General features: G+C 38.5%; 1 protein-coding gene across 1 annotated transcript; it reads left to right on the top strand.

Moving 5' to 3' along the window:
* The first annotated feature begins 1693 nt into the window (after positions 1–1693).
* Positions 1694–18218, top strand: LOC100378465 (uncharacterized). Its single transcript, XM_006816012.3, has 15 exons — positions 1694–1857; positions 1990–2129; positions 8377–8469; positions 9525–9641; positions 10632–10748; positions 11627–11761; positions 12089–12217; positions 13283–13447; positions 13722–13967; positions 14231–14365; positions 14906–15040; positions 15424–15597; positions 15995–16184; positions 16769–16998; positions 17711–18218. Exons 1-15 carry the CDS (start codon positions 1787–1789, stop codon positions 17929–17931), a joined length of 2298 nt encoding a protein of 765 aa, XP_006816075.2. The 5' UTR covers positions 1694–1786; the 3' UTR covers positions 17932–18218.
* The last annotated feature ends 8596 nt before the right edge of the window (positions 18219–26814 follow it).

Raw genomic sequence — 26814 nt, forward strand, 5'->3', positions numbered from 1 at the left:
ACTTTTACGAGTTCACATTTGTTCAGACATTTCAAAGTAACTTAGCTTTCTCATTTTCCCAGACTGTTACATTGACTGTTGTAACTGTTTACGCATTCAAAACGATTATTTCCGGTTATTTCAGACTATTTTGAAGTCAGGCATTTACTGTCTCCAGACAGCTGTTATACTTTCTGAGGAAACTTTACGTCGGTATAATAAAATAATGATGTTGCGGTCGTCAATACAACTTTTCCTGTCTCTATTTAGCATCTGACACAACTTTCAAGCATTCGCGGTCTATTGTTCCGTCATTTCAGGCTCAATGCCTTCGATAGAATACCCCTACCTTTCCGAATACTTTTTTCAACTTTTTAATTTCTAATTATTGTACTTGTATGATGAAACATGTATGCTTTCATCCGCTAATATTGTACTATTTCATTTGAAACGTATTTCACTTTTGAAATTTGTATTTTATATTTCCCTCTCATCATATTGACAAGCTGTGTCATACATGTTATTGCAGCCTTGTCCCTCACCTTTGAACTCACAATGAACTTCAAGGAAAATGATATCAAGAAATATCAAATTACAGTGAAAAGGATCCGAGCAAGAAGCTCAGAAAAAAGTACATCACACAAGTGTTTTAAAAATAGTGTTTTAATATGTAGTTATACACATTCTGTTGCTCATGCATAGTAAGGGTTGTTTCTATGGTAACGTTAACTGGTTTAGTGTTAGTCGCCTACATTTCGTAAAACATTTATAAAGTTTTATACATTGATCCATAGACCCTCCTCCCTCTACTGGAGGGTCTATGATTGATCACGATATGCCACACTCTAGTTCACATGTCGCAAGACAAAGGGGTTTTAATTAATATACCCTCATGATGCATGATTAATTGAAGGCCAGCAAATTATTTATGTTCTTATCTTTGGTGGATATATCACCTATTAGTCAGTTCCGTTTTTTACACGAGGTCCATGTCTACAAAACGATTAACATGGTATTACAACATGTGTTGTTCATCACAACCTAACATCACTAGTTTTCAGTATTTAATTCGACTTACTTTTTAAAGCGACCCAGTCTTCGTCTCACGTCCTTGAGATCCCATGCGACGTATGGAAATACTGCTTTCTTGATGCGAGTACTCAATAACCACTATCACGAATTCAACTCCTGTTTTTCTTATCAACTATCCCACTAAATTGTAAAGATGAGGATTCTGCGCCGGGAGTTTATTTGCATAAATGCCGATACAATATAGTGCATCACACACCACTGTTTGAATATCTTGTACGATATTCGTCGTATGTTAACGCCGCTTATTTGCGTTAAAAATACTATACTTGGTAGCACTTCATCAAAAATTTGACGTTTTGTTTTGGATTAAATTACTATTGCCTGAACTCAAATGACCCTTGCTGTTTTTTTCTGAACCAGTTTGTGGAGCACTGGTATCGCTTAACGCGTCCCAGCAACCAGAATGTCCCGCTAAGTTAGACCAGCCCTTAGTCACGCCTCACAAGTTGAATGTTACTAAGTTCTCAGCCGAGTATATGTTAATGAAGCTACACAGATGTTTGGCAGACTGCTTGATAGATTCAATACACCCCTTGAACTAAGTGGGCGGTATTGGTAAATTGAAACGCAGTTCAAAGAGCGGTATTCTTTTGTGCAACGCAAAGAGTTGTGTGTTCGGTTGGTAAGCAACAAGAACCATCGAACTATTCTCCGGTTCCTCAGTTCTGTTAAGCTCATCGCAGAAAAAGGCTAATTCATTGACTGTTGCGTCAGAATGACATCACAACAAAAGCAATGGTCGTGCTCTTGCAGTTTAATTCTCGTGCTCGCAGTTATTCTGTCGGGGTAAGTTAGACAACCGTCGTACAATATAGAACTGGTAGTTGATAACGCCGCTAAAAGTGGAACTTTGCTTGTAATGATGTTTATACAGTCTCACATGTTGTTTTTTAACTGGGTGTATTATTCCTTCGGCAGGGCAGGCTTGGTTAATTCGACATCCACACTTCCACGTCGATCGCTCTCTCAAAGGGGGCATTGTCGATATGCGGGCACACATGGCAACACTATCGGGTGCTGCTATGGGTGGAAGAGAAACCGAGTTGGACAGTGCGAACGTAAGTATGTGATTTAGTCGTCTACACGTAATTATATTGGGAACATTCGTGTGTATATTATGCGTGATTCGCGATGATATTTCCCTCATGACTGCACAGAAGACCTGCTAGCACTTAATTCTGACGAACCGATTGAAAACGAGTTTCGGTTTAAAATTCCCTTAACCCCCACAAATTTTACTGTTGATATCTTCAACAGTGCCGATCACTGTATATTCGTGCAAAGATGATAGTATGATTGCTCAATAAAATACACGGTCCCATCGAAGGACTCATAAAACGACGTCGGCACATGTAGTGCGTGCGACTATTTTACATACGAGAGGAAACAAAATATAAGTATATTCCGTCCTTCAAAAACACACTGAAGTGCAAGTAAGTTGTTTACAACAAACCCACGTGACTTTTCCGGCAAGTTATATCGTGGAAGTCAAGGACAAGTGAAAGAGAAACGAAGTATGTCAAGTGCCCACGTCACCCATACCCATGGTGACGATGGACGCGATTTAGCCCGTTCGTTACAATGCGTGTGTATAGTCTATTTGCGAACGCTTTCCTGCTTGTTATGTATTTATTCATTTGGCGGTGTTACTTACTTCTTTTACTCCCAGTTCTTTTTCTCATTATTACCGTTTTTGATTAATGGTCTAATTCTCGTAATGCAAACTCTTTATGTTAGTAGTCTGTTGCAAAAGGTTCATTCTACTTGACCCCTGATCTTGTGACATGTAACCTAGTCATTGTGATAAATCTGTGACCATGCTACCTTAATATACAAGAGCTCTAATATGAACGAGGTTGTATTGCTATTGTTCAGTATATTCTCTTGCGCACTGATTCACATATGCCTTGGACATTCGTTGTTAATAGGTATTATTTGAGCTTCTTATCGAAGTTCTCAGTGTTTGCATCATGAATCTTCATCTTCATACAACGCGGTCAACCCATAAGAGACATGCGACTCAATCGTTTTCGCATATGAGCTGTTATCGTGAGGGGGCACGTCAAAACGTAAATCAATCACGCAATACGGCGCATTCATATATTTAATTCGATATAATTTTTTTCGATTTATTTACACCACTCCCGAGTTCTGAAATCGTACTTTGTGGTCAAGCACCTTCATATATATGCGCATTTAGCTCACGTGCATGATACTAACCAGTAATGGTGGTTAAATGGAAACTGTGCTGTGATATCACGGTGTACACTGCCGTGCCCGTCTGTCATAGCTACCATGCCACGAGAATACCGACCAGTGTTTCTCGTCTCTGCAGGCATCGACTGAATGCGATACACATGGAGAAGAACAAGCAGCTGTATCGACGCAGCATACGGTAGAAGAAGAAAACGTGACTGTCTGGTTATTCTTAAGACGAGTGGTTGTCACTTAAATATTTTTGCTCATTGAACTCTTAAAACATGATATTTTATTAGAATATGTGGGATCCACATTAATTTCATCGTTAAAAATACATTATTTAACAGTCTGACTGGATTATGTCAGGTCTATGCTTTGCAATGTTATGTTAGATTATACAGATTTAATTATTAGTTTGTTTTTGTTCACAGTTGTTGAGTGATGTGATACGTCGGAATGTCGCAGTAGGAACACATGGGCAGACACAACCCCAAATCGCTGTGTGAAAATGATAGATATAATCGTGTTGTTGCTGTGTTGGCCCATTAATTAACTGTATCTTTAACGTTCCAATGGGTTTACATCTCATAGTAATGGTATCTCTACATACCGAGTCATATGAGTCACTGTATGCAGTGTTTTTTTTTTTTTTTTGATAAATTTCCGATGTAACACATTTACTTTAAAGCACCCGTCAGCATCTAGGAATCAGTTCAGGTTTCGAAGGCGAAGTGTTGTATACAGGGATTGTTTACTATCATTAAACCATGCATGACGGAAACTCGTCAAAATATTTACGACAACAAATCGGACGAGTGTCACCGTCCTGTATTAAAATATAAATTTTGAATGGTCGCGGATCTAATCTCAATAGTCCCCATGTGTTTGAAGCAACGTTTCTTATATTTGACCGAACACGTTTTTTCACTTTTATTTTCCATCGGGTTTCTAGCACCAACTTTCCACTCCCCATTGGTTTGAATGACTAGGGCTATATCTTTCTAAAACCCACCGGAAGTGGTTATTGCCATAGAATAAATTCATTTGATTGCATCTATTTCACTAAATACATTTCTCATAATTATAAATTCCATAAAATACTTATAATACTGTTTTATCTATTTTATGTGTTGCACATTCATTGTTAATTTTGTTAAATATTGTCTTTCAAAATTAAGTTTAGAAAGCCGTCACAGAAAAGAATGGTTAAATCCATTTTTAGTCATCAACAACATATTCCAGACATATTTATTGGACTGGAAAGCTTTTAAACTAAGTGAAATCTACACAAGTGTTACTACATATGTTTGAAATAGTATATTGTTCTATGTAGAATGGCAACTAAAAGTGTAAATCAGCGTACTGTATCCAATGTTACTAGAGTCCTTATTCCGAAATTCAATGTATGTATATAGAATTTCGGATATGATGGCATTCTCTTTAAGTTACATTCGGGTATATCCTATTGGGATCCCATAGTATCCCTGTGCACATCCATAAACAAGGAGTTTTCTCGCTAAAACATCTGACATATCATTGGTATACGGTATAGTGATCAAAGTAGTAGTACTACTACTAGAGCTCATTGTTCCACTCTGTGTGCTCTGCTGTATATTATTGTTAATGACGTTCCCAAAGCCATCTTCACTGTCGAGTATCCCACACAAAATTTATTTGTACTTGTATATGTCTGTTTATAATTAGTCACGGCATGATTTTCGCATCAAATGCATGGGTAATATTTCAATATGACTGATTGATGGTGGGACTCGCATACTCCCAGATTGTAGTGGTTGTGGTGCCAGAAGGCCTGGGGTCGAACTTAAATAGATACCGGGGAATACCTCTTGCCAGTCAGACATCTGGAAATCGTCTTACTTTAGCTCTTAGGTAAACAAATTAGGAAAAGACCAGTCTGGTTAAATAACACGTACTTCCGGTCATACAAGAAATGGATATGTAATACGATTACTGGTAACAATGAAGACATTGTGTAGCGCAGTCCGCTTAATAATGTCTCATTATGTTTGAGTAATATATATGGACTTTATTTCTAATTGGAAAATCGTACTATCGTAATGAACATGATGGTATATATGTTTAATATCACGTGTTCGTTTCGGTGATGTTGGTTTCAAGCTAAACCATATCACGGACTGTTTTGGTCAGAAAGGGCATTTTTTTCTAAATATCCAAATTATTATACTATTAAATAAAAGTTTCAAAACGACTGCAACTATTTTTGGTTCCGAATTTGTTGAACTTTTATCGCACATTCAGCGCCAAACATTACCCCAAAACACAATTACCCCTATTTTTTGTTTTGTATGTAATATAATTCACCGCGTTATTTCATATTAGAACACAGGAGCAAACATTCTCACTGTGTACATTTCGATCGCTTATTAGCACAGCCCGCCTGGTGAGTCCGAGTCTTGCCCGCGGCAGCGTAGCGCTTCCTTAATTCAATGTTTTGGTTATATTTCGCCATGTTTGTTGAAAAAGCGGAGTACTGAGGTCATCGTGTCACGGGAAAACACGTGCAGTGTATTGAGTTCCTTGCAAAAGCGGTTTTGCGTTCTACCTTCACCTTTGACCTGAAAGCGACATCGAAGTTAGTGAAATTACTTCACGGAGGTATGCTCACGTGACATCGCACATATTTCAGGACAGCGGAAACACTATAATCACTGTTGCTGTGCAGAATAATTTAACAGGATTGCAAGATTTATCTAATTAACTGCTTAGCGTTAACGCATGGTCGACAAGCCTCTGGGACTTAGTTGCAAGTGTGCTCGTGTTACTGAATTACTGCAAGGATTGTGTTAATAATTGGACTCACCCTGACCGAGTTCTTCATTTGTATACGTCATCATGGTATTATGAAAACATCGCACCGAATCGTGCTATTATATGAGTTAAATAATTTGTATATGCGAACATGACCTACGTCCAGTCATAATTGGAAAAAAGGCTTTAGACGAAAACGTCCGCTGAGTTCTCGTTGCGAGCGAGAGAACCGCGAGACTTGTTTTTGCCCCCAGGGTTCTATTCTCTCACGTCATAGACCACTTTCCCGGAAGTCGAAGATACGGCGTTTCGCATGCGCGCGCATGTCGTTTTGGGGTGTAACGTAAACTTGCATGCGTGATATTATGCTTCTCGGTTCACCAATCGTTGTCCCAAAAATAAAATTCCCTTCTATCGACTATCAGCAAACTGACATGTTTGTATTTTCAGCTATGACAAAGCACCCAAGTCTCGCTACTTTCGGGAAAGTGGTCTATTGCGTTCACTATTTCAAATACCAGAGAAACAGTGGAATCGCGCGCGCATTTGTCCATAGAGATGACAATTATACTGAAAATTGCAAAATCGATATATTTGACTATTCTTCCAGTTATTTTAATCGATAATACAATACATTGAACAAGTATTTGCTTTCTAAAACAATTTAAACGTGCAAAAAACAGCCCGCGCACATTAAAACAATTGTACGAACCTGCAGTTATAAAAAAAAAAAAAAAAACGCACACACATGCGCGTAGGTCGCTATTTCATAAAACAAATAGAATTAATTGCATGATTGAAATTTGATTCATAAATAATATCAAAATTATTAAGTATCAACAATAACACAAATAAATACACTCACTGTTATACTCATACTGACTTTCTTAATATCCTACCAGCACTGGCTAGCATATTTAGTGGCATCTATCGGTTATTAAATATCGAGAATGCACGTTTAGTATGTTCTTTTCGATCCTAAATGCACTACTAGTATATTGACCTTGACGGAAACGATACCTATGGTACGGCCAGACCACCCAGACATGCAGACCACCTTTACCGATCTGTGGTCTAGAATGTCTCACATAATGTGATGTATGGTTACTTTCAGCAACGCTGTTATATCAGGTTTGGTGTTCGATGCATTTATTAGGAGTGTTCACACTGCAGAAAAAAAATCATTTCATGGTTATCTTATTAGCTTTCATTAGGGGCCTTGTGACGTTTGTATTGGAGTGTAGCTTGTGTACGCAACAGTTGCCGGTATACCCTATATTTACTTATAACCAGACACTTTGCGATGGGCGTCTTCCGTGATCACTTATATTCGCAATAATATTTGTTTATGTTTCTATAGATCTGTTACAACTAGCATTTTATTCCCCACCATCAATCAGATATAGTGTTGCTAGATTTAAAAAATAAGATTCATTGATAACAGATCAAAAATCGTATAATAAGGATAATGTGTTTCCACATTATTACCTGTACATAATATCAGAAACCATTCACTGCAAGGTGAAGATGATAAACACGACTGACTGACATGAGACGATGGGATAATATTAGACTTATACTCAACTAACAATACAATGTATTTGATCGGGGCGGGAAATGTGAATGCAGGGCGCTTGTTGACCGATGCAGGGCGCACGACTACCTATGCAGGGCGCACGACTTCCTATGCAGGGCGCTGCGCCCTGGTAAAACCCCTCGTGGAGAACACTGCACGACTAGACTCGACTACGCTACTTCAGACCGTTATTGTACGAACGTTGCTATCTGGGCTTACTCGCTTGGCCAAAGCCCGGAAACAAATATTGTACTCTATGCTTTGTCTATCCGATAGCTTCACCAGAATGAAGATCTATGACACGGCGAGAAATTGTTACTAAGTTACTAAGAGAACAAAAATCCGTTGTGATGATTAATGACTCCATGGTTACAATATATGTCTAAAACGCCTCAGTCTAGAGAATACTTTTTCTTGGATTACAATATTTGGGTAAATTACTGTCCAATATTGTTTAAGCAACCTTAAAAACACAATTTGTCAAGCTGACACTCCCACAGAACGAATGAAAACAAAGTAAAAACAGGTATCCGTCTTCCAACCTTCAAAGTTAAGGTAATTGGTCAACATGCTAGTCTCGTGATAGACATAGTTAAAATAAACAATTATTATTGGTTGAAAAGCCACCTTACAGTGCATTCCACGAGTATCATCCGAGTCCAGAGTCGAACAGGACCGTTAACATAGTCCGATGTCATATCCGAGGCAGACACTAATATATCCATTTTTGTTACATACAGCTATCTGCCGTAAACCATGTCTTCATGGCACGTGCACTGGGGCAAATAGATGCACGTGCAATAAAGGGTATACTGGGCCAACGTGTAGCCAAGGTAAGAATTATATTATCGGAATATTTATTTGCATATATTGTTAAGCTGTATGTCGATTCAAGTAGACAAACATAGAAAACATATAGAATCTCGCCTTCCATTCTTTTATTGTCTTCAATATTTCTGAAATATTGTATTACTTGATTTGGTAGCAATTGCATAAAATAATGATTTGCAATGCAATAATGCATGAGCGAGAAATGTGTTACGTCATTAAAAAAACATCTATCCATTGCACGTACATAATTATACATTTCTAACAATGTATATCTGGTATCCAGCCGGCTGATTCAGGTCTTAGGTTATAGAAATCCACGTTGTTTTCCATGGGAACTGTTTACTTTGTTACCAAAATTAGGCGAATTCAACATGCCTGTCTCTGCTTGACACGTCAAATGACGATAAACCTGTTCAGCATCAGCGTTCGTGTTGGCATTTCAGCATAACCAGAACATTCCCAAGGAACTTGTGATGGGAACGTAGTGCCAAGTATTGACTGTTCGCTCAGTTCTTGAAATGCCAAAATTGATATACATCGTATATTTAAAAAAATGTGGTAAATTGAATTATTTGTCTTCACCTTGGTGTGGTCAAGTCGTATGATGAGGTTGTGGGGTTGGCTTGGAAAGCTCACTCATCAGTATATACTGGAGTATTTTTAGCCCAGACAACGGAATATTTGTTATGAGTTATGGCTTCTTATCGGATGGGGACTGGCCGGATCGGATCGGTTACGTATGCTCTCAATTCTTGTTCCCAATGCGTTTTGTGACAGTGGCGGATCCAGAGGGGGGGACATGTCCCCCCCCCCAAACCCATGACGATTCGTATTATCTGGATTACGCATAGCTTCTCTGCGATTTACGCTCCGTATATCTTAAGCGTAGCTTGGAACCCCCCCCCCCCCAATACATTTTGCTGGATCCGCCACTGTTTTGCGATGAATATCGATATTCATGAATGAATGTCTCGCTACCAGAAATCGATTTGACATACTTGTACATACATATATATTCGTGATGATTCGTTTTAATTCATTGATGTGTCTTTTTCAGATGTCAACGAATGCGGAAACAACGTTTGTCAACACAGATGTATGAACACCGTTGGAAGTTATCGGTGTTACTGTCGCTATGGTTACTTACTTCTAGCGGATGAGAGGTCATGTCGAGGTTGGTATCCATGAGAGGTTTAAGTGATTCTACTTTAAACAAGGTTTATAGACTTGTATACGATTGTAACACTTACATTGATTCACTCCGCCCTTGGCATTGCCAGATACTGTTTTGTACAGTAAATAACCGGGTTCGATTTACGAGGCGGAAAACTGTATTTTAAATCAATGATAAAGTTCATGGAACATGGCCATTAATACTGTTCACATGTATGGCCTGAGCCAGTTCAAATAATTGCGGCATAAACCGTACAGCGTTGATTAAACTATTGAAATCGTTCCGAGAAAAAAACGGGACATGCCTTACCACAATCAGATTCTAATCAGCTGGTTCTAAGCTTTACTTTATCGTAACTTTGTCAATGACAAGATGCTAAGGTACTCAGTGACACCATCAAATTGCTCAAAGAACAAGTCAACTTGCTAAGTGAAAACATTAAAATTATTATTGGCAAAAAAATGTTCCATTACAAGAACAACTTATTCGATCTCTTATCGAATACATACTAGTATACTTATATTCTAGTATAAACACAATAAACTATTATTAGAGAAATAATAAAGTTAATCAAATTGAATATTTATGTCGCTGACCACATATATGCTGGAATGAATTGTGATAGCAACCGTTAAATGCTGTCTCGCTTCATTAAAGGGCGTGATCGTCGCACCACGCATGCGCGAGACATCGGTCTCATATAAACAAAGATGGCGATTTTGACTGTTGCGCACGCTAACGAGTACAATCTGAGATTACCAAGCTTTACTTTGATATTTTTTTTGGTAATTAGAATGTATCGAAAAAGTCGCCGGCGGTAATTAGTGTGATATTATTGGGAAAGCACACAGGGTTGTGGGTAAATCAATATTTATCAACACAAATGTCGCACGTGTGTGTCGCGACGATTACCGCCCTTTAACATTGTACACATTTCAGAATACTTCGAGAATGATTATCAGCAAACTTACCATGATTCTTGTATTACAGCTGACAACCAGTGCAAATTAGATCGATGTCATTATGGTTGTATGAGCGGACCACTTGGATACCAATGTCTATGTCCGAGTGGTATGCAAATAGGAACAGATGGTAAAACATGCATCGGTAAGACAATCCGTTATAACGTCCCCTTCTGCAATACTTACAATATATTCAATTTATTACATACACGTGTCATGTTGTAAGAGAGATGTAAGCTTTTTCGTGTATTTTTGAATCTACGTAATAGTGAATGAATACACAGAGTTAAAGCGGCTATAACAACACACGCTAAAACGCAAAGGCTCATGGGTAGACGCTTGTTTGTACAATGACACGCTATGGCCATTTGACGCATGCGCAGTCGACGACTTCCCCGCTTTAAGGTGTACAGGTTGTGTATTTGCGGATATTAGTTATACAGCTATTCATTGTTCAATTCTAGCTAGGTCAGTTTTTGGAGTGCTACTTGAATTCAAAAAATAAAATCAGATAAAATAATATATTATCTCTATGACGCCCAGTGGTCAGGGGTACTCACCTGGTACTCGGGGTCAAAAAGATCAACCGTGCGTTTTAAAAACTGGGGCCAAAACTACGGCACACATTCCCAAAAAGAGTACCCCTCCCTTCTTACCGCGGACTGTGTTTCAGAGCAATATTCACAACTGGAGACAAAATAACATGCCCCTTCCTGATTTAAAGCGGGAGTGTCGTCATCTACGCATGCGTCAGGTGGCCGTAGGGTGTCAATTCTAGCGCGTGCGCAGGTGACGACCCTCTCGCTTTAAGCAACGATGGTCGCGCGTGTGACAAGGGTGCTGGGCATTGTTTATTTGTGAATGAAGTGCATGAAATTAGAAAGCGCTGCCAACTGGTAAACAACAGAATACAAAGTCAGGATCATAAATTATTTGCGTATTACACGCGTCGCAAGACCTACAGCACACTTGGAACATACACGTCGTTATGTCCTCTGCTGTAGTGTTTACGCTTTCTTTCAGACGTCGATGAATGCAGTACGATGCGCAGTCCCTGTCCACGTCGACGACGATGTCTCAATACGTTTGGCAGTTATATGTGTCTATGTGACGTGGGATATTCGTTTCAATATGTCAATGGGAAACTACGGTGCAGAGGTTCGTAGCCCGTATTTTGTCTAGCACTGTAAATTATTGAACAGGTGGGAACTATTGGGAATGTGAACATCACTGAGACAAATCAATCAGCCGTTGATATTTTGATGCAGTACAGCTATGGTCTTATAATACATCGTTCGACCCACATGTCTATCTTCACTCCACGTGTTCAATATGCCGCAGCTTTTCTATTTCATTCTACGAACTACGCCAATTTAAATACGTGGCGTTATTTCTGTACTTCTTGATGACATGTATAACACATTCCAAATAACCCACATCCGGTAGGGAATCGTTTCACATAGATGTATGTAATTTATTTGATAGATGACAACGAATGTGAGCTGAATACACACCAATGCAGTCCAGATGCATCATGTATTAACAACGTTGGTTCTTACCGATGTTTCTGCAAAGACGGTTATGTTGGAGATGGTCGACTGTGTTACTCAATAGGTACGTCTCGCAGACTTCATTTGGCCTCAGCTTGGTAAATCATGGACGCATGCGCAGTAGCGTTTTCCAGTATGTCATCGAACTAACCCTGCTATGTCTGTTTTATAATAATTACACCCTTATGCAAATCAAATTACTTAAACATGCTGAAAGCTATTCACACTGTCTATTCCAAAAAAAGGTAGACTTCGCGGCGGCAAATTTTATGTAAAAATAAACAATGTTGCATTTCGGGTCCTCATTTGCATACATTGATATAAATATGCGTAGTATGGGACCGATTTGGAACGCACGTGGTCACGGCAGCCACCGCCCTTTATGATATTAAAAATATGTACCAATACGCATCATGTCGCTTGGTATTAGATTAGAATTAGAACGAGTGTTATGATTTGAAACTCAGTATTGGGAGTCACTGGTGTTTATTTACTATATTTTTACCGAGGCATCTCAGGAAGCCTTTTATTTTCTCTGTCAAATTCAGAAGGATGCTAATATATCATCGCTAACGACTCGTTAACCGGTATAATTAAAGGGCGTTGGTCGTGGAGCTCCGCGTGTTCGAATTTAAGCGTTGTATACGCTGCTATGAGTCTCATACCAAACAAAACGCGGCATGACGACCACCACCCTTTAATTAGACAAAGTTTTATTTCGAATAGTACCACAATTCGATTATTTGATTTAATCATCGATGCATGACTGTTCTGTCACAAGTTCAGCAATAATCTGACGATATTCCCGCATTAATTATCGTTCCATGTTTATCGCATGAGCTGGTGTGCTGCTATTGATCATGCATGAATGTTGAGGATAATTAAGGAGAACGGCGGTCATCGCGAACGCCTGCTTTAGAATTTTGTGTAAATCAACACATCTGTGCTTATGTGTGTACTACAAGTTGCTACGCTTATTGCACCCATTATCAAACATTCGCGTTTGCGACGACCAACGCCCTTTTAAATAAAGTATGTACCGATAATATTCAGACACATATACATCATTAACGGTCTTTTTTAGTTAGCTCATGTTTCTAATGGCCCTGGTATTGATTCTCATTGTCAGACCCCCGCCGATGTGAAGACAACCCCTGTTCGCCGCTGGTTTGGTGCACTGACGTTAATTACAAAGCAAACAGCGTCGAAAATGTGGTGGAGAATGGACTGATTAAGCTGTACGAATGTGGACAATGTCCTTTTGGTTATACTGGGAGTGGTGAAACGTGCGCAAGTGAGTGAGTCTATATACACGGCTGAAAAGTAAAGTATTCATGGTTCTGTTTTATCGAGATTCCAGCAACTAACGGATAACGCACTCAGTACTATATTAATACGCTTTGTATCAGTTCGCCGCACTTAAGTGGAAGTAATTAAAGCAGGTATTGAGTGAGTAGTGCGTGAGTGACGCTGCGTAATTCGTCAGATGTAATGCCGCGTTGTACTGAAGTAGTCCCTAGTATCTGAACTCCCGTATGATAACATGTATGACGTCATTCCTATTACAGAAACCGACGTTTCCGTAACCGTGGTTGTCGTAGACAAAGCTGAACCTGAGGTACCAATAGAGGGCGCATACATCAAGCTTCTCGCACCGGAGGAGACTGACCGAACAGTTACATACTCTGATGGAATTTCTACGTTTAATGGATTAGTGACGTTGGTGGCGCCCACAGATTCTGTCGTCATTGTCACTGCAGCTAGAGAAGGATACATGGGATCCTCGATGACGTATTTCGCTCTTGCTGACCAGAGTGAGTCTAATGACAGTTGTAATTAATTTTTGTCAGAAGAAATTGTATTTTAGCGAAATTTTATATCGTATGTTATATGTGTATACTTTGGGTCCGAGAACAACGTTTGCCAACCTTTAGAAAATGAAAAAAACAAGAAGGAAAAAACACAAAAAGTAAAAGTGATATTATACGATATATATAGTTGTGTCGGGCTTATGGTCGTCCAGATTACGCTAGTTAATCTGCTAAAAATAAAATTGTATTGTTTTGTTTTCAAATAGAAAACGTCATTACAGTGTACATGGAACCCCCGTCACGTGACAACACCATTGAGTTCGAATATGACGTACGGAGGTCACGTGCTTTGGAGTTTCCATTCAGAGGGGACGTCTTTTATGAATACATTCTTCCTGAAGGTGGGTATTACAACATGCCACTCTGTTGTGTTGCGCCCTCTGTCATCTGCAGAAAGTTTGGCATATGGGTTGGTAGAGGGGATATTTAATTGTGAATTTCGGGTAAACACAAACAGTACGACCAAATGCGGCACGAGTTTGAATGCCCGATAATCTGTGTTGATTTATTGCGAGCACGCTCATCGGTTTGATTTCATTTGGATTTATTATGGCGGACGACGCTTGTTGGTAGAGGATAGGTGTTCGTTCTTTGCGATCGAAGTATTATTTGTAGAATACATTTGTGGATTTATTGTTAGTTCAGTTGTTTGTTTCGTGTTCTTGGAAATGTAAATTCCTTTTCACAACTTTAAATTTGAATATTGTGTGGGCACTGTCATTTATACTTCTGCCTAATTAACATCGTCGGGGACACTCAATGTTTCAACACAAGCTAGCCCGAATCGACTGCTTCGCCGTCATCACTTTTTGCCGCTATATCCGTTATGGTTAACGTGCACGATATGCAATTGTCGGTACAGTACTGTTATTACTTTATAGGTAGTCTAAATGTGGCAGACGGGAAGCGAGTGACGGCAGTGTTCACAAGAGTCGACTTACCTGTTGACATGATGGACGGAAGCCCAGAACTGGTTGCCATGGTAACGGAGATCAGTAATGAAGCAACAGATGCAGGTAACATGGTTTAAAATCTATGATTACCTTAGCACAACACGAACAAAAATATTTGAGTCAGGCGAAATCTCTGGACATTGAATGACTTTTTCCTATTTACAGAATACAAGTGCAAGTGCTGACGTATCGGGTATATGGTCTACTCTATTGTGTCTGTGGGGGTTATGGGGTTCAAGCTTTGTGATCAAGTCAGGTAGAATTTAAACTCGCGTGTCCCTATCATGAATCGCAACAACCACTACACTGCCGGTGATCAAAATATTATATTTCTCCACATTTGACCCGTATTTCATTTGAACTATGAACTGGCGATGGGGTCGAAATGCGGCTTCTCAAACGTTTGTCTTACAGATTTGTTTGTATAATGGTTTGTATTTTGTCAGGATTACAGAGACGAAATTTAGAAGCCTTTGGCATGGCGGTTCTGAAGTTCTATGATTCTGACACTGATCTGCCAGTTACGCTGAAAGCTCCCATGACTATTTCAATGCCTTTAAGCGAATCCGTTTCCGTCGTTGGGGGCGACATACCTGGCTGGTTTTATGATGAATTTGAAGGTGGGTGAGCAAGGCTTCAAAATGAAACAAAAATACAAACCATACGAAATAAGAAAACATAAATCTATGTTATTTTTTATAATTGAACTCTTCTAAAATTGATTCAAAGTGTGAATTCAATCAAAGTATTTTTGTTCCAAACATTATCACTGTTGTTACTATGTGATCGGTTACCTTGGCGAAAACTCTTAGAACGTTGCAGTTGGTAATTGTACTGCTTGCTATTTATTCAATATCTGTTTCGGACTTTGACCCTTGACCAGCAGTATCTGAATTGGCGTAGTTACAGGCTACATATTAAACTACTGAAGGGTCTGAATGTCTTGCAATTTTGAATATTTAACAAGAACTGTGATTACAACTTTTCATATAAATGTGTACATTCTTTATTTGACAGGAGTTTGGTACCAAGATGGCTCGGGACAGGTAAACTCACGTGGCGATGGATTTAATACATGGTCTTATCAAACCAGTCGTACCACGTGGATAGCAGCAGCCAATCCGTGGTCTACCCAGACACACTGTGTACAGGTACATGTATGCTACGATGAAAACTGCAACCAACCCGTTCCAAACTCAGCTGTATGGTAAGAATAGTTTGATTTTATTGAATTTTATTGAATTATATTTGTCTTAGTATTTAAAACTGGCGTGTTTGTATACGCTATTCCGAAGATATTAGATCAATTGCCCGGGGACATCTGACAAACATTCAAACAAACCGAATGCAATTTTCTGTATTTTCTATAATTTTGCATGAATGATGACTTGTCAGTCACGTGTTGCAAGATGGTCTGCAATAGAACAAAACAGATTGTTGTAAAGTTGTTGTCATGTTGGTATACAGACATATAGATAGCCCCATTTACTATAGCGCCACAACCTCATTTACTTGATTTTTAAAAATATTTATATTTCACAATTCAAACTGAAAGGTCGATGGAATTTGAAAATTAGCCATAGTTGAAATATATGTTGATCTGTACATCATGTTTATTCAATAAATCGTGAAGGGCGGCCTCGCTGTTGATGGTATCTGAAAAGATAATTATGACCGTGACGTTCTGAGTTGTTGCTGTTATTTCAAGAGGGTCGCATGCGTAATTACACTAGACGTGTAGCCGGTAGTGTCAATGCTATCGTTGTCTAAACTGGCTCTTTTAATTCTCAGGCTAAATGGTTTAGACTTCTACTACTCAACTATGAGAAGAACCAACGCTGACGGCAAAGCATGCTTTAATTTTAAGAGAGACGCACGCGTGACGATTCAGTCTTGTTTTGGGAGTGACGAAATAACGGTTACTGGAAGTGGAGCGCCCTCTTCGTGCAGTGAAGGACAGTGGCACACAACATCGATTGAGAATGATGAGCCATGCCAAATTGTAACCATTTTGCATTCCAGTGAGTTAATATAATCAATTTTGTTCATAGCACATGTCAAAATCAGTGTTTTCCATAGAAAGAAAAAGCAGAGCAGAAAGCTCCGTATTGGTTTTAACAGTAACATCCCATGTTCTACACAAATTTTGTAACTTCCCTTCTGCAGCTGAGATAATGCAACACTTCAATTACATCGGCTTTTACTCATATCTGCGGGTCACATCCGGGGCACTCCCCTGGACACACTCCCTGCCACGTGTGTGTATAATATCGTCTTACGTGATTTGTGTTTATGAACTGTGTTAATTCTAAAAACTCAATATTGGTTACATATCTGGAAACATTATTTGTCCTGTTGAACTTAGTGATAACGTTTGTATATACACGGGAACTTTCTAAAATGTCGCTGGTTTATCATCTGTTGCCATGGTATGGCAGATACATGATGGAAGTACAATACACAAATTCATTTTTGTGGATTGTAAGTGTAAAGTTTATGATTATTTAAAGCGGGGGAGTTGTCACCTGCGCGTGCGTCAGATGGCCATATTGTTTACAAACAAGCGTCTACCCATGAGCCGTTGCGTTTTTAGTGTGTGTTGTTATTGTCGCTTGAGACTCGCTTCCGGCGCGTGCGCAGGTGACGACCCCTCCGCTTAAAACTTTCTATTTGCTCGATGAGAAATATAACATATGGCTTTTATTAATATTAATATTCAGTGTTTGTTTCCAGGTGATGACATTGTAGACTGTCGCGATCCAGGTGAACTTGACATTGGATTTCGGTTCGAAGATGGCACATATTTTGGCGCCAATGTGACATTCGTCTGCGACACCGGGTTTGAAATATTGGGTAATTCTGAACGTGTCTGCCACGAATGCGGCGAATGGAGTGGTAGTCAACCCATCTGTTTCCCGTCAGATGCGGCAATTGGTAGTGGCGACGACTTTTAATACCCATAATACAATGGGGTGTGTTCTCTAATCATGTTGAAATTGAAGCAATTCCAGCCTGTGTTTATGTTTTACTTTATCGTTTATTTATTTCAGTTTGACTACTACCAGTGTCGACAGCCGTTTTTGTTTTATTTTCACGGTATTTGTAGTCTTTTCGGGTATGGGGAAAATTTTCAAATTTTTTTTTCTTAATTTTCAACGTCTCTGAAATATGTACTTAAACTATTTTGTACTGAAATATTGTAGTTATGTTCACATTAAAGACAACAGCAGGTGTTACGTCATTACAGTTGTACACACGTAAACATACGAGTGTGATGTGAGGATGAAAGAAATTGGCTGAAATCTACTATACATGACGATGCCCTACAATGGCCCATGTTGATGAATAATCAATCATAGTATAATAACTGAAAGCCCATGACTAACTAGTGTGTGTGTAGGAATGTTTGGTACTTGAATTTCCTGACGAGTGTCAAGTCATGGCGCGAGTTAAAGCGATGCGCATGTGCGAGATATATGGGTCTCATATAAACAAAGATGGCGACTTTGACTGTTGCGCTGATCAACGAGTACGAACTGAGACGTTTCCAAGCTTTAATTAGGTAATTTTCATGTGATTGGAAAGTATCGAAAAAGTTACAGGCGGTAAACAGTGCATAACACGCCCAGATCAAACCTTATACTTGTGATTTCCATTTGTAGTGCGCATCGGATTGTGGGAAAATCAATGTTTATCAACACAAATTTCGCACATGCGCAGCGCGACGACTACCGCGCTTTAATATAACGTTAAAGCTACCAGCGTGGAGTTGGCCACCCCAGTGGATTTCTTGTAACTGGCGACTCGAGTTCACGAGTTAGAGCGCCATATTCTCTACCTTCGTAGCTGTGTCACTAGGTTTTCTTTCCAATTAGACCTCATACTTTGATGTTAAACGTTGGGTTTGGCTAAGGTAGTATGTGGACCCGGTCAGCTGATTTCAGGGTCTTCCAAGCCTGGATCATCCTAGTCAGACAAAATCATGATTAACAATTTGTGAAAACCTGCAGTCGTACTTTGCACATCACACAGTCTATTATGTCAATCATCAATTGCTTTACAACAGCGGTACATTCACCAGACAGATATTCATCCATTGACAGGCAAGTCCAGTATGCACTTATGGATACATCTGGGGCATGTAGCAAAACTTACCTTCAGACATTTTGTACATGTAATGTTAAATGCCTAAATTGATTTCCCTGGTATGTTGTGTGGCAGTTTATTCTCTTAATACTTAATGTTTCTTCCATCGGGGACTCAATGAAGTTTCTTTCCCTTGCAAGTAAGCTAATTCCATGTAGTCACCATTAAGGTATTCATTAGAAGGAATTTTGATCAAGACTCGCATAGGCTTGTTCAGTGACGGTAATTAAGTGTTCACATGTACATTTATGTTTGCAATGTCATCAGTAGATTTTCTTACCTCGTGTGCAGCTTATCTGTATCATCCTGTTCTATGCGATTCCACCCGATTTGTTCCACAACATTGCATAGTCCTTGTCATTGTAACTGAAGCTTATCATTGGCTGTAGTAGGTACCAAAAGTACATTTTTACCCATGTTAAATGCTATGAACAATTGTCAAAATGACCTGATACCTCAGTGGTTGCTCAGTTCTATCTGAGTCAATTTGCATATGTCCTCCAATCGATTTTGTAGGTCAAATGTACCCTTAATTTCAGGATTGATGATCTCTTTCAAACATAACGCTTGCAAGAGTGTTCCCCCACTGTTCCCGGATACAACAGCTCGAATGGGAAGAATTCTCAGCTGGTTTTCGAAACTTATTGGCATGCAGTAAACAATAAAGGGGCTATGTGATGGTTCCAGTCTTTAAGCCTCTCCCTACACATGCATTTCAGCATGGACTGAAGGACGTTCACGTAGGCCATTTGTTTGTGAGTGATATGGCATTGTAACGAGTCGTTTGCCACGAGTCTACTAGCCACCTGCATAACATCACCAACAAGCTGACCTTTGACACTATCCGGGTGTAATCACCCACTGTAAATATGTACTGACACACACTGGTAGTGATGTCTGTTGCAATTTATGTGAATAGAATATCAATCGAAGCATGGCCTTGGGGGGAAAATTGCCAGCTATGTTTTATCGATGAGATGTGTAAATAAATGTTTCAAGCTCAAGTCCGATTCAGGTCCTCTTGGATTCTGATACCGCCAGCAGCTGCCGATACGTCTTTTAGGTCTGAGACTGAGCTCTTTTTTTCAATATCATGTACCTTCAGTGTTTCCTGCCCGCTAGGATTATCATTGGCCCCCATCTTAGACATCTTGGTCAGAGAATCTGCTAGCTCATACTCGGCTATTTGCTCCTCGGGATTGCCACCCATGTTCACCTTGCCAAATGCATGGCCATGACTTTCCCTCAACCTTTTGTCTCTGAGATAACCATCTGTGCCCGTCGCACAAAATGTATGCGTGGGAATCGCACCTGCAGAAACTATTCGAGGTGGCCAATATTTAGTCTACCTGTCCGACTTTCGGACGCTAGTACCTGTGTCACCCGGAATGATACCTGAATGTTTTAATTTAGTGACACTCACAGCACAAGGAGTTGCACCTTCACTGTGTGTACATGCGTTCATAGCTCATCACTATGCACAACACCCAACATGTTAATCCACTTTGTCAAGTAATGCGCGAATCAACCCATAAATTGTTTTATAAATTTTGTTGTTTCTGCACCGAACAAATCTCTTCACTAAAATATCCATGCTCTTAGTAGCAGACGGTATCCTGCCATTACACAACTGAGAAATATGGCAGTTCCTAAGTTTCGTCATCTATTAGTGGTTTATCCGTTTCTGGCCCATGGGAATGCTTTATAAAAACGTGTAGGTACCGCATATTATTTTGATCAAGGCTGTTAACTCAGATGCGTACGGAATACGCGAGTGTCTAGTATCGTGGAAATTTGAACAGGGAGGGGAAGTAGAGAATAGATGAGCTGGGCGATTATGTACATATTTATCTATGAAATCGACGAAATTTGAAGCCAACTAGAAATAACTATAATGACAAAATTGTCATTAAGAATAATCAGCATGTTGAAACTCGTCTCTCTTAATTAATTAATAAAGAGTATATTTTTAAATTCGCAATTTGTTCTTAAAATAATATATAAAATAATATTTTCACAGTTGGAACAATCGCCTTGGGTAACCATACGTGACCTAAGTACATAATATTATATATACGTATGACGAATGAATATTCATGAATGTACCTTTAACTGACTCAGCTAAAGTGCTAGGTAACGCTTGAATTTTGCTGTGCGTATGACATGGAGAGGCATCCAAAACCGGCTGCAAACCTCCAAATATTGTGGTTTCGTTAATTACACCATGAATTACACCATGCAATATTAACCCGGTATTCATCTCTAAGCAAAGATCTACAAGTCATTGATACATGACATATATTTGTATAACACTAACGTGGATATATTTAACAATTGTGTGGATCTAGAAAAACACGTACTAGTGGGGATTATGTTCTTTTTAGAGAAAATCTTCGTATTACATTGTCAATAAAAAAGATTTACGATTGAGATCATGAATATGCTACGCATAAGGTGTCTCGTTGGATCTTACTGGTGTAGATATATGATTGATTTTATATATTTATTTATTTATTTATTTATTTATTTATTTATTTATTTATTTATTTATTTATTTATTTATTTATTTATTTATTTATTTATTTATTTATTTATTTATTTATTTATTTATTTATTTATTTATTTATTTATTCATTCAAGTTAACGTGTTATCCCTCCATAGTATTCTAATGATACTACGACAATACAATCAGATACATTTCATAAATCAGATGAAACCGTAAATTATCATATCCATATTATCTCTCGATATTATTGTAGTTATTATGATATTATGATATCAGTCATGATATTTCTCGATATTATTCTAACAATTACGATATACTTTCGGATTAGTGTATCAATCATGATATCGCACGATATAAATGGTATTTTTTGGTATTTTTGTTACTACGCTACGTGGTTGTAACATATAGCGTACACCTATTTCTGTTTACTTTGACCGTGATCATTTAAGCTCTTAATGGTGTACATTAAAATATTAGTTTTTTAGATTTATGGGGATGATACCAGAGTAAATGAATGTAAAAATCATAAATCAATTAAAATATGAAAAGGAGTTGAAATCGGAAACCCTTCTTCCGTTGCAGTGAAACTCGTAAACACCTGGGTCGTCGCTGGGTCGTATAATTAAAGTATAATGGTTAGGTTTACGAGCGGTAATTTTGTGGGACTGGGAGTGATAAGATAATGAATTTGGAAGTTGATCGAAGCGTCTCTACATTTACCAATTTTATTTGTGAAAACGAGAAAGTGAAAGAAATTTAACACAACGAAACGAGAATGCTTACAATAGTTACCGTACTGTGTTATTACCAAACGCTTCAGGGGTGGGTGATACCAAGGTGGGAAATGGATGCACATATGGGGTTAATTCCTTGAATTGCAATATAGAGGGTCTAGGCTGAAATACAATATATAGTGTTTTCATGTTTCGTCTGATATTTCTGTGGTATTCTGCTGCTGTAAGTAATGCACGATTTGTTCCGAAATTCAGTATATTGTGTGTATTCCAGGGTTATTCGTTTTTTGCTGAAAACACCCCTATTTTTTAGTGGCAGAGTCGAATAGTGTCACTCCCACTGGGAAATCTGCATTGTTGCTTGAATGTGAGCTAATTAAACACATTTTCCAGACAGGCGAAAGAGTATGCAACAGCCAATTTTAACAGCCTGTCACATGATTTTACTCTGAATGTCAACATGAAAAGAGGCTAGTCCATTTTACGCAGGAGTAATTGGGAGTAGAATATGTGAGGGATAGTATTAACAGAAATGTGTATAGTGAAAAGTAATATCTATCCTTCATTTGCATCTCTGAGCATTTCTGTTTTAGTATATTGGTTTGAAAATGTTGAACTTGCATGATTTGCAATTTTTTTACTGGGACTCCCCTAAAGAACCACTCATTGGATTTTGATGAAATGTGGCACATGGATGCTCTGAACTAGTGCGCAGATTTGATTAGTTTTGGGTAAAATCTATGAATATTAATTACCTAATTTGCATGATAATTAACTGATTTTAAGCTGTTCTATGACTGTTCCACTGATTTTTGAAGAACCAATCATTGGATTTCAATGAAACTTAGCACATGGATGCTCTGAACGAATGCGCAGATTTGATTAGTTTTGGGTAAAAATCTGTTAATATTATTAATTACCTAATTTACATAATGATTAATCAATTTTCGGCTTTTCCACTGATATCTCAAGTACTAATCATAACATTTCAATAAAACTTAGTACATAGGTGTCATATAACACTGCACAGACCATATTTCGAGTAGTAATGATCATGTTTCAATGAAACTTGGTAAATAGTTACTTGAGGACTGTGCAGAGACCTAATTAGTGTTTGGGTAAATATTTGTGCATAGTAATCATCTTATTAGCATAATTAGTTGATTTTCAGCTTTTCACCTGATATCTCAAGTACTAATCATCACATTTCAATGGGACTTGCGACATAGATATTCTAGGACTATGCAGAGACCTGATTAATTTTGGGATAAATAATTGTGCCTATTAATTACCTAATTTGCATAATTAGTTATTTTTTTGCTGTTCTATGGCTGTTGCACTGATGTCTAAAAACCACTCATTGGATTTCAATGAAACTTTTAAAGAGTACCCATCACATTTCAATGAACCTAAGACTATGCATATTAGTTTTTGGCAAATATTTATGCTTCTTATTCACCTAATTAACATAATTAATTAATACTGATATCTCAAGTATTGATCATCACATTTGAATAAAACTTGGTCCATAAATGCTCTAGGACAATAGACAGCCTGATTAATTTTGGGTTAAAATCTGTTCATATTAATTCTCTAATTAGCATAATAACTAATATTTTTTTGGTTCTAATCACATTTCAATGAAACTTGGTACATTGTGCAGACCTTATTAGTTTTACACTTAAATCTGTTCATATTAGTTACCTTATTTGCATAATTAGTTTTAAGCTATTCCATCAATATCTCAAGTATAAGTAATGTTGAATTAATTTTTAATGTGTCTCCAAAACTGAGGCACACGGGAGTTCTTTCTAAGCTTTCTTTGATTCCAATTAGTGATGGTACGACCTGCCTGTCAAGTATGAATGAACAAAATCAGCCAAGCCAAAAAAATCACAGAAGAGTTAAAAAGCCATTCCTGCTGAACAGTTACTCTAACTTCGGGGTCAACTTTCTCATTAATGAAAAAAGATATCAAAAATTCAAATACTAGTAGTAACTTTTTGCCCACACTCAAGCGAGTACAATGAGTTATGTCTGAGGTGTTGTATCACAGGGAGTTGGACAAACTTATGTATTTTAATAAATTATTGAATAATAAAATGTTATATAACTTTTCTTTTACCCCCCCCCCCCTCCCCTTCCTGGTATCTATTTCAAGTATTTTTGTCAGGTTCAAATCGGTCACCAGCATTTTTGGCATGTTAGATGTACATCACATAGAATACTAGGATTGGGAGAACTTAATGTTTGTTGACCACCTGGAAACTGAGTTTTATAAATCTTGAAGGGCTCTCGGAAGATCCACCCGCTGCCTGGACCCGCAGTAAAATCTCCGATTAATATGGAGCCGCAACCATCAACATCGATATACCATGAGGATTCTGCTGGCGACGTTGCGGCGTTACTCAGTTCCAAATAAAGATTACCAACGCCAAATTAGCAAAATTTAACCGGTAACCAAGACTCGGTCTATCCACGACCAGCAAGCAACATCACAAACGAGGTTGTAGTGTGCAGCTCACGAGTCAGCGACGACCGATTTCAATGAAAGTAATTCCGTCAGTGGAGTACCGCAGTTGCACGGCATGTTTGCCAATGCACAGATCTGTAGAGGAACTTTTAACTTCAACATCAACCGTGTATCGTAGTCACCCAGTTTAAGTTCTGGTTCTGTCGTGGTCCCAACTAAAGAGCGACAGTCGTCGTGTCGCGTCCTGTTCGATATGGGACTCATAGCGACGTATACAACGCGTGTAAAATACATTGTTTATTTACATGAAATTCGAACACGCGCTGCGCTACGACCACCGCGCTTAAACATCCACGAGTTATTATTATTCGGACAATGACTCAAATTAGATGTCTGATTATTTTATTTTCACACGTACAGCGACACGCGTTCTACACTGACAAGCGTTGCTAGGTCGCAGCAGTGTCTTGGAGCATATTAATGGGCAATTGGGTTCCCCGATCTAAATTTCTATCCCGGTTTGTTGCACTTTCTTTTATTAATATGAAATAATCAAATATGGGACATATGTATAATAACAGAACCCCACACCCTCCCCGTGGCTTCGCTCGTGAAAGTACGGCAGCAGGATACACCGCATCACTCGTGAAAATAACTTCCATACGCAATGAAAGCCACGGGGAGGGTATCTGTCATAATACTTCATTATCACTGAAAACATTTTCCCCCTGAAATAAATTCCAGTGAATATGCCATTTCCCTCATACTCTATTGAGACACAGCGCAGTGAAAATTGGATTCACATGTAATGCTTGAAAACATGTCAGCAAAAATAAATTAAGTGAAATTCTACGTGACTTCATAATAGTTGGAAATGAACACATTACACCCGACCCTACCACTCCATATACAATGTAAACTACACTCCAAAACATCCTTTCACCCACAGTTACTACCGTGTTTCACCAGTGTATTCTATTTGACGTCAGGAGAAATTGAAATAAACAAATTAATTATAATTTCAGTCTCTAGTTGACCACTGATCAATTTCTTGCGATTACTCGGAACATTAAGCTGTAACCACATACCGCCTAGGTGCTGTAATTAAATCCTGGTGTAAGCACCATATGAACTATGCACAATGCATGTGAAGCCAGCTGTGGGTATATTCAAACCTATAGATTTCTCATTGCTTGGTAACTATTTGCTGCAAATGCAACAAAAATCGATATAAAAAATATTACCCACACAGTATTCTACAGGTTACTTGTACAGTATTGTTTTGTATCGTACAATAGGGAAAGTGCGCGAAATTTTGTTTCTTTTGTGGTCCGAATAAATATGACCGACTGGAGAGCATGGTTGACCATGGTGTTCATGAAAGTTCTTCGCGGTCCAGTTATTCTGTTCAGAGTCAGTATACACATGCTAAAGATGACGTCATGTCATGTTTTGTGATCCATGTCAATAGTACCGATTTGAGCTACGTTCGTATGTAACCACCGTTCTCGTGCATGAGAGAATGACGATACAAATTTCAGCTTCAATCATTGAACCATCTGGCCCTGATCACGCGTGTGTTTTTATAGCTTTATAATCAGTGACTCTATTACCATACATTATTTACCATGACTGAGTAAATTTCTCATAATTTATATCATATTGACAACAGATTTGATTATTCTTAAATTACTTAAATTGATATTGTGTGCATAGTCGGGATTTACGTGACTTTTTCAGACAAAATCGATGTAACAACATGGTATCATCATTACAATGTCATCATATCAAGGCAGTAATTTATACGCGCATTTAGCTGCAATTACAATTTTCTCTTAGGTTGTAAACAACATTAACGCGGGCATCGATTTCAAAATTCAGTAATTGGCCCGGGAAACAACTTCGAGCGGAAATCGCCAATATCTTCCTGTCGAGTAATAGTCGCGTAGGTATATTTGACAACCAGTCGAGAGATGT

The sequence above is a fragment of the Saccoglossus kowalevskii genome, chromosome 4 (genome assembly GCF_978046115.1).
Source record: "Saccoglossus kowalevskii chromosome 4, keSacKowa6.1, whole genome shotgun sequence".
Classification (NCBI taxonomy): domain Eukaryota; kingdom Metazoa; phylum Hemichordata; class Enteropneusta; family Harrimaniidae; genus Saccoglossus; species Saccoglossus kowalevskii.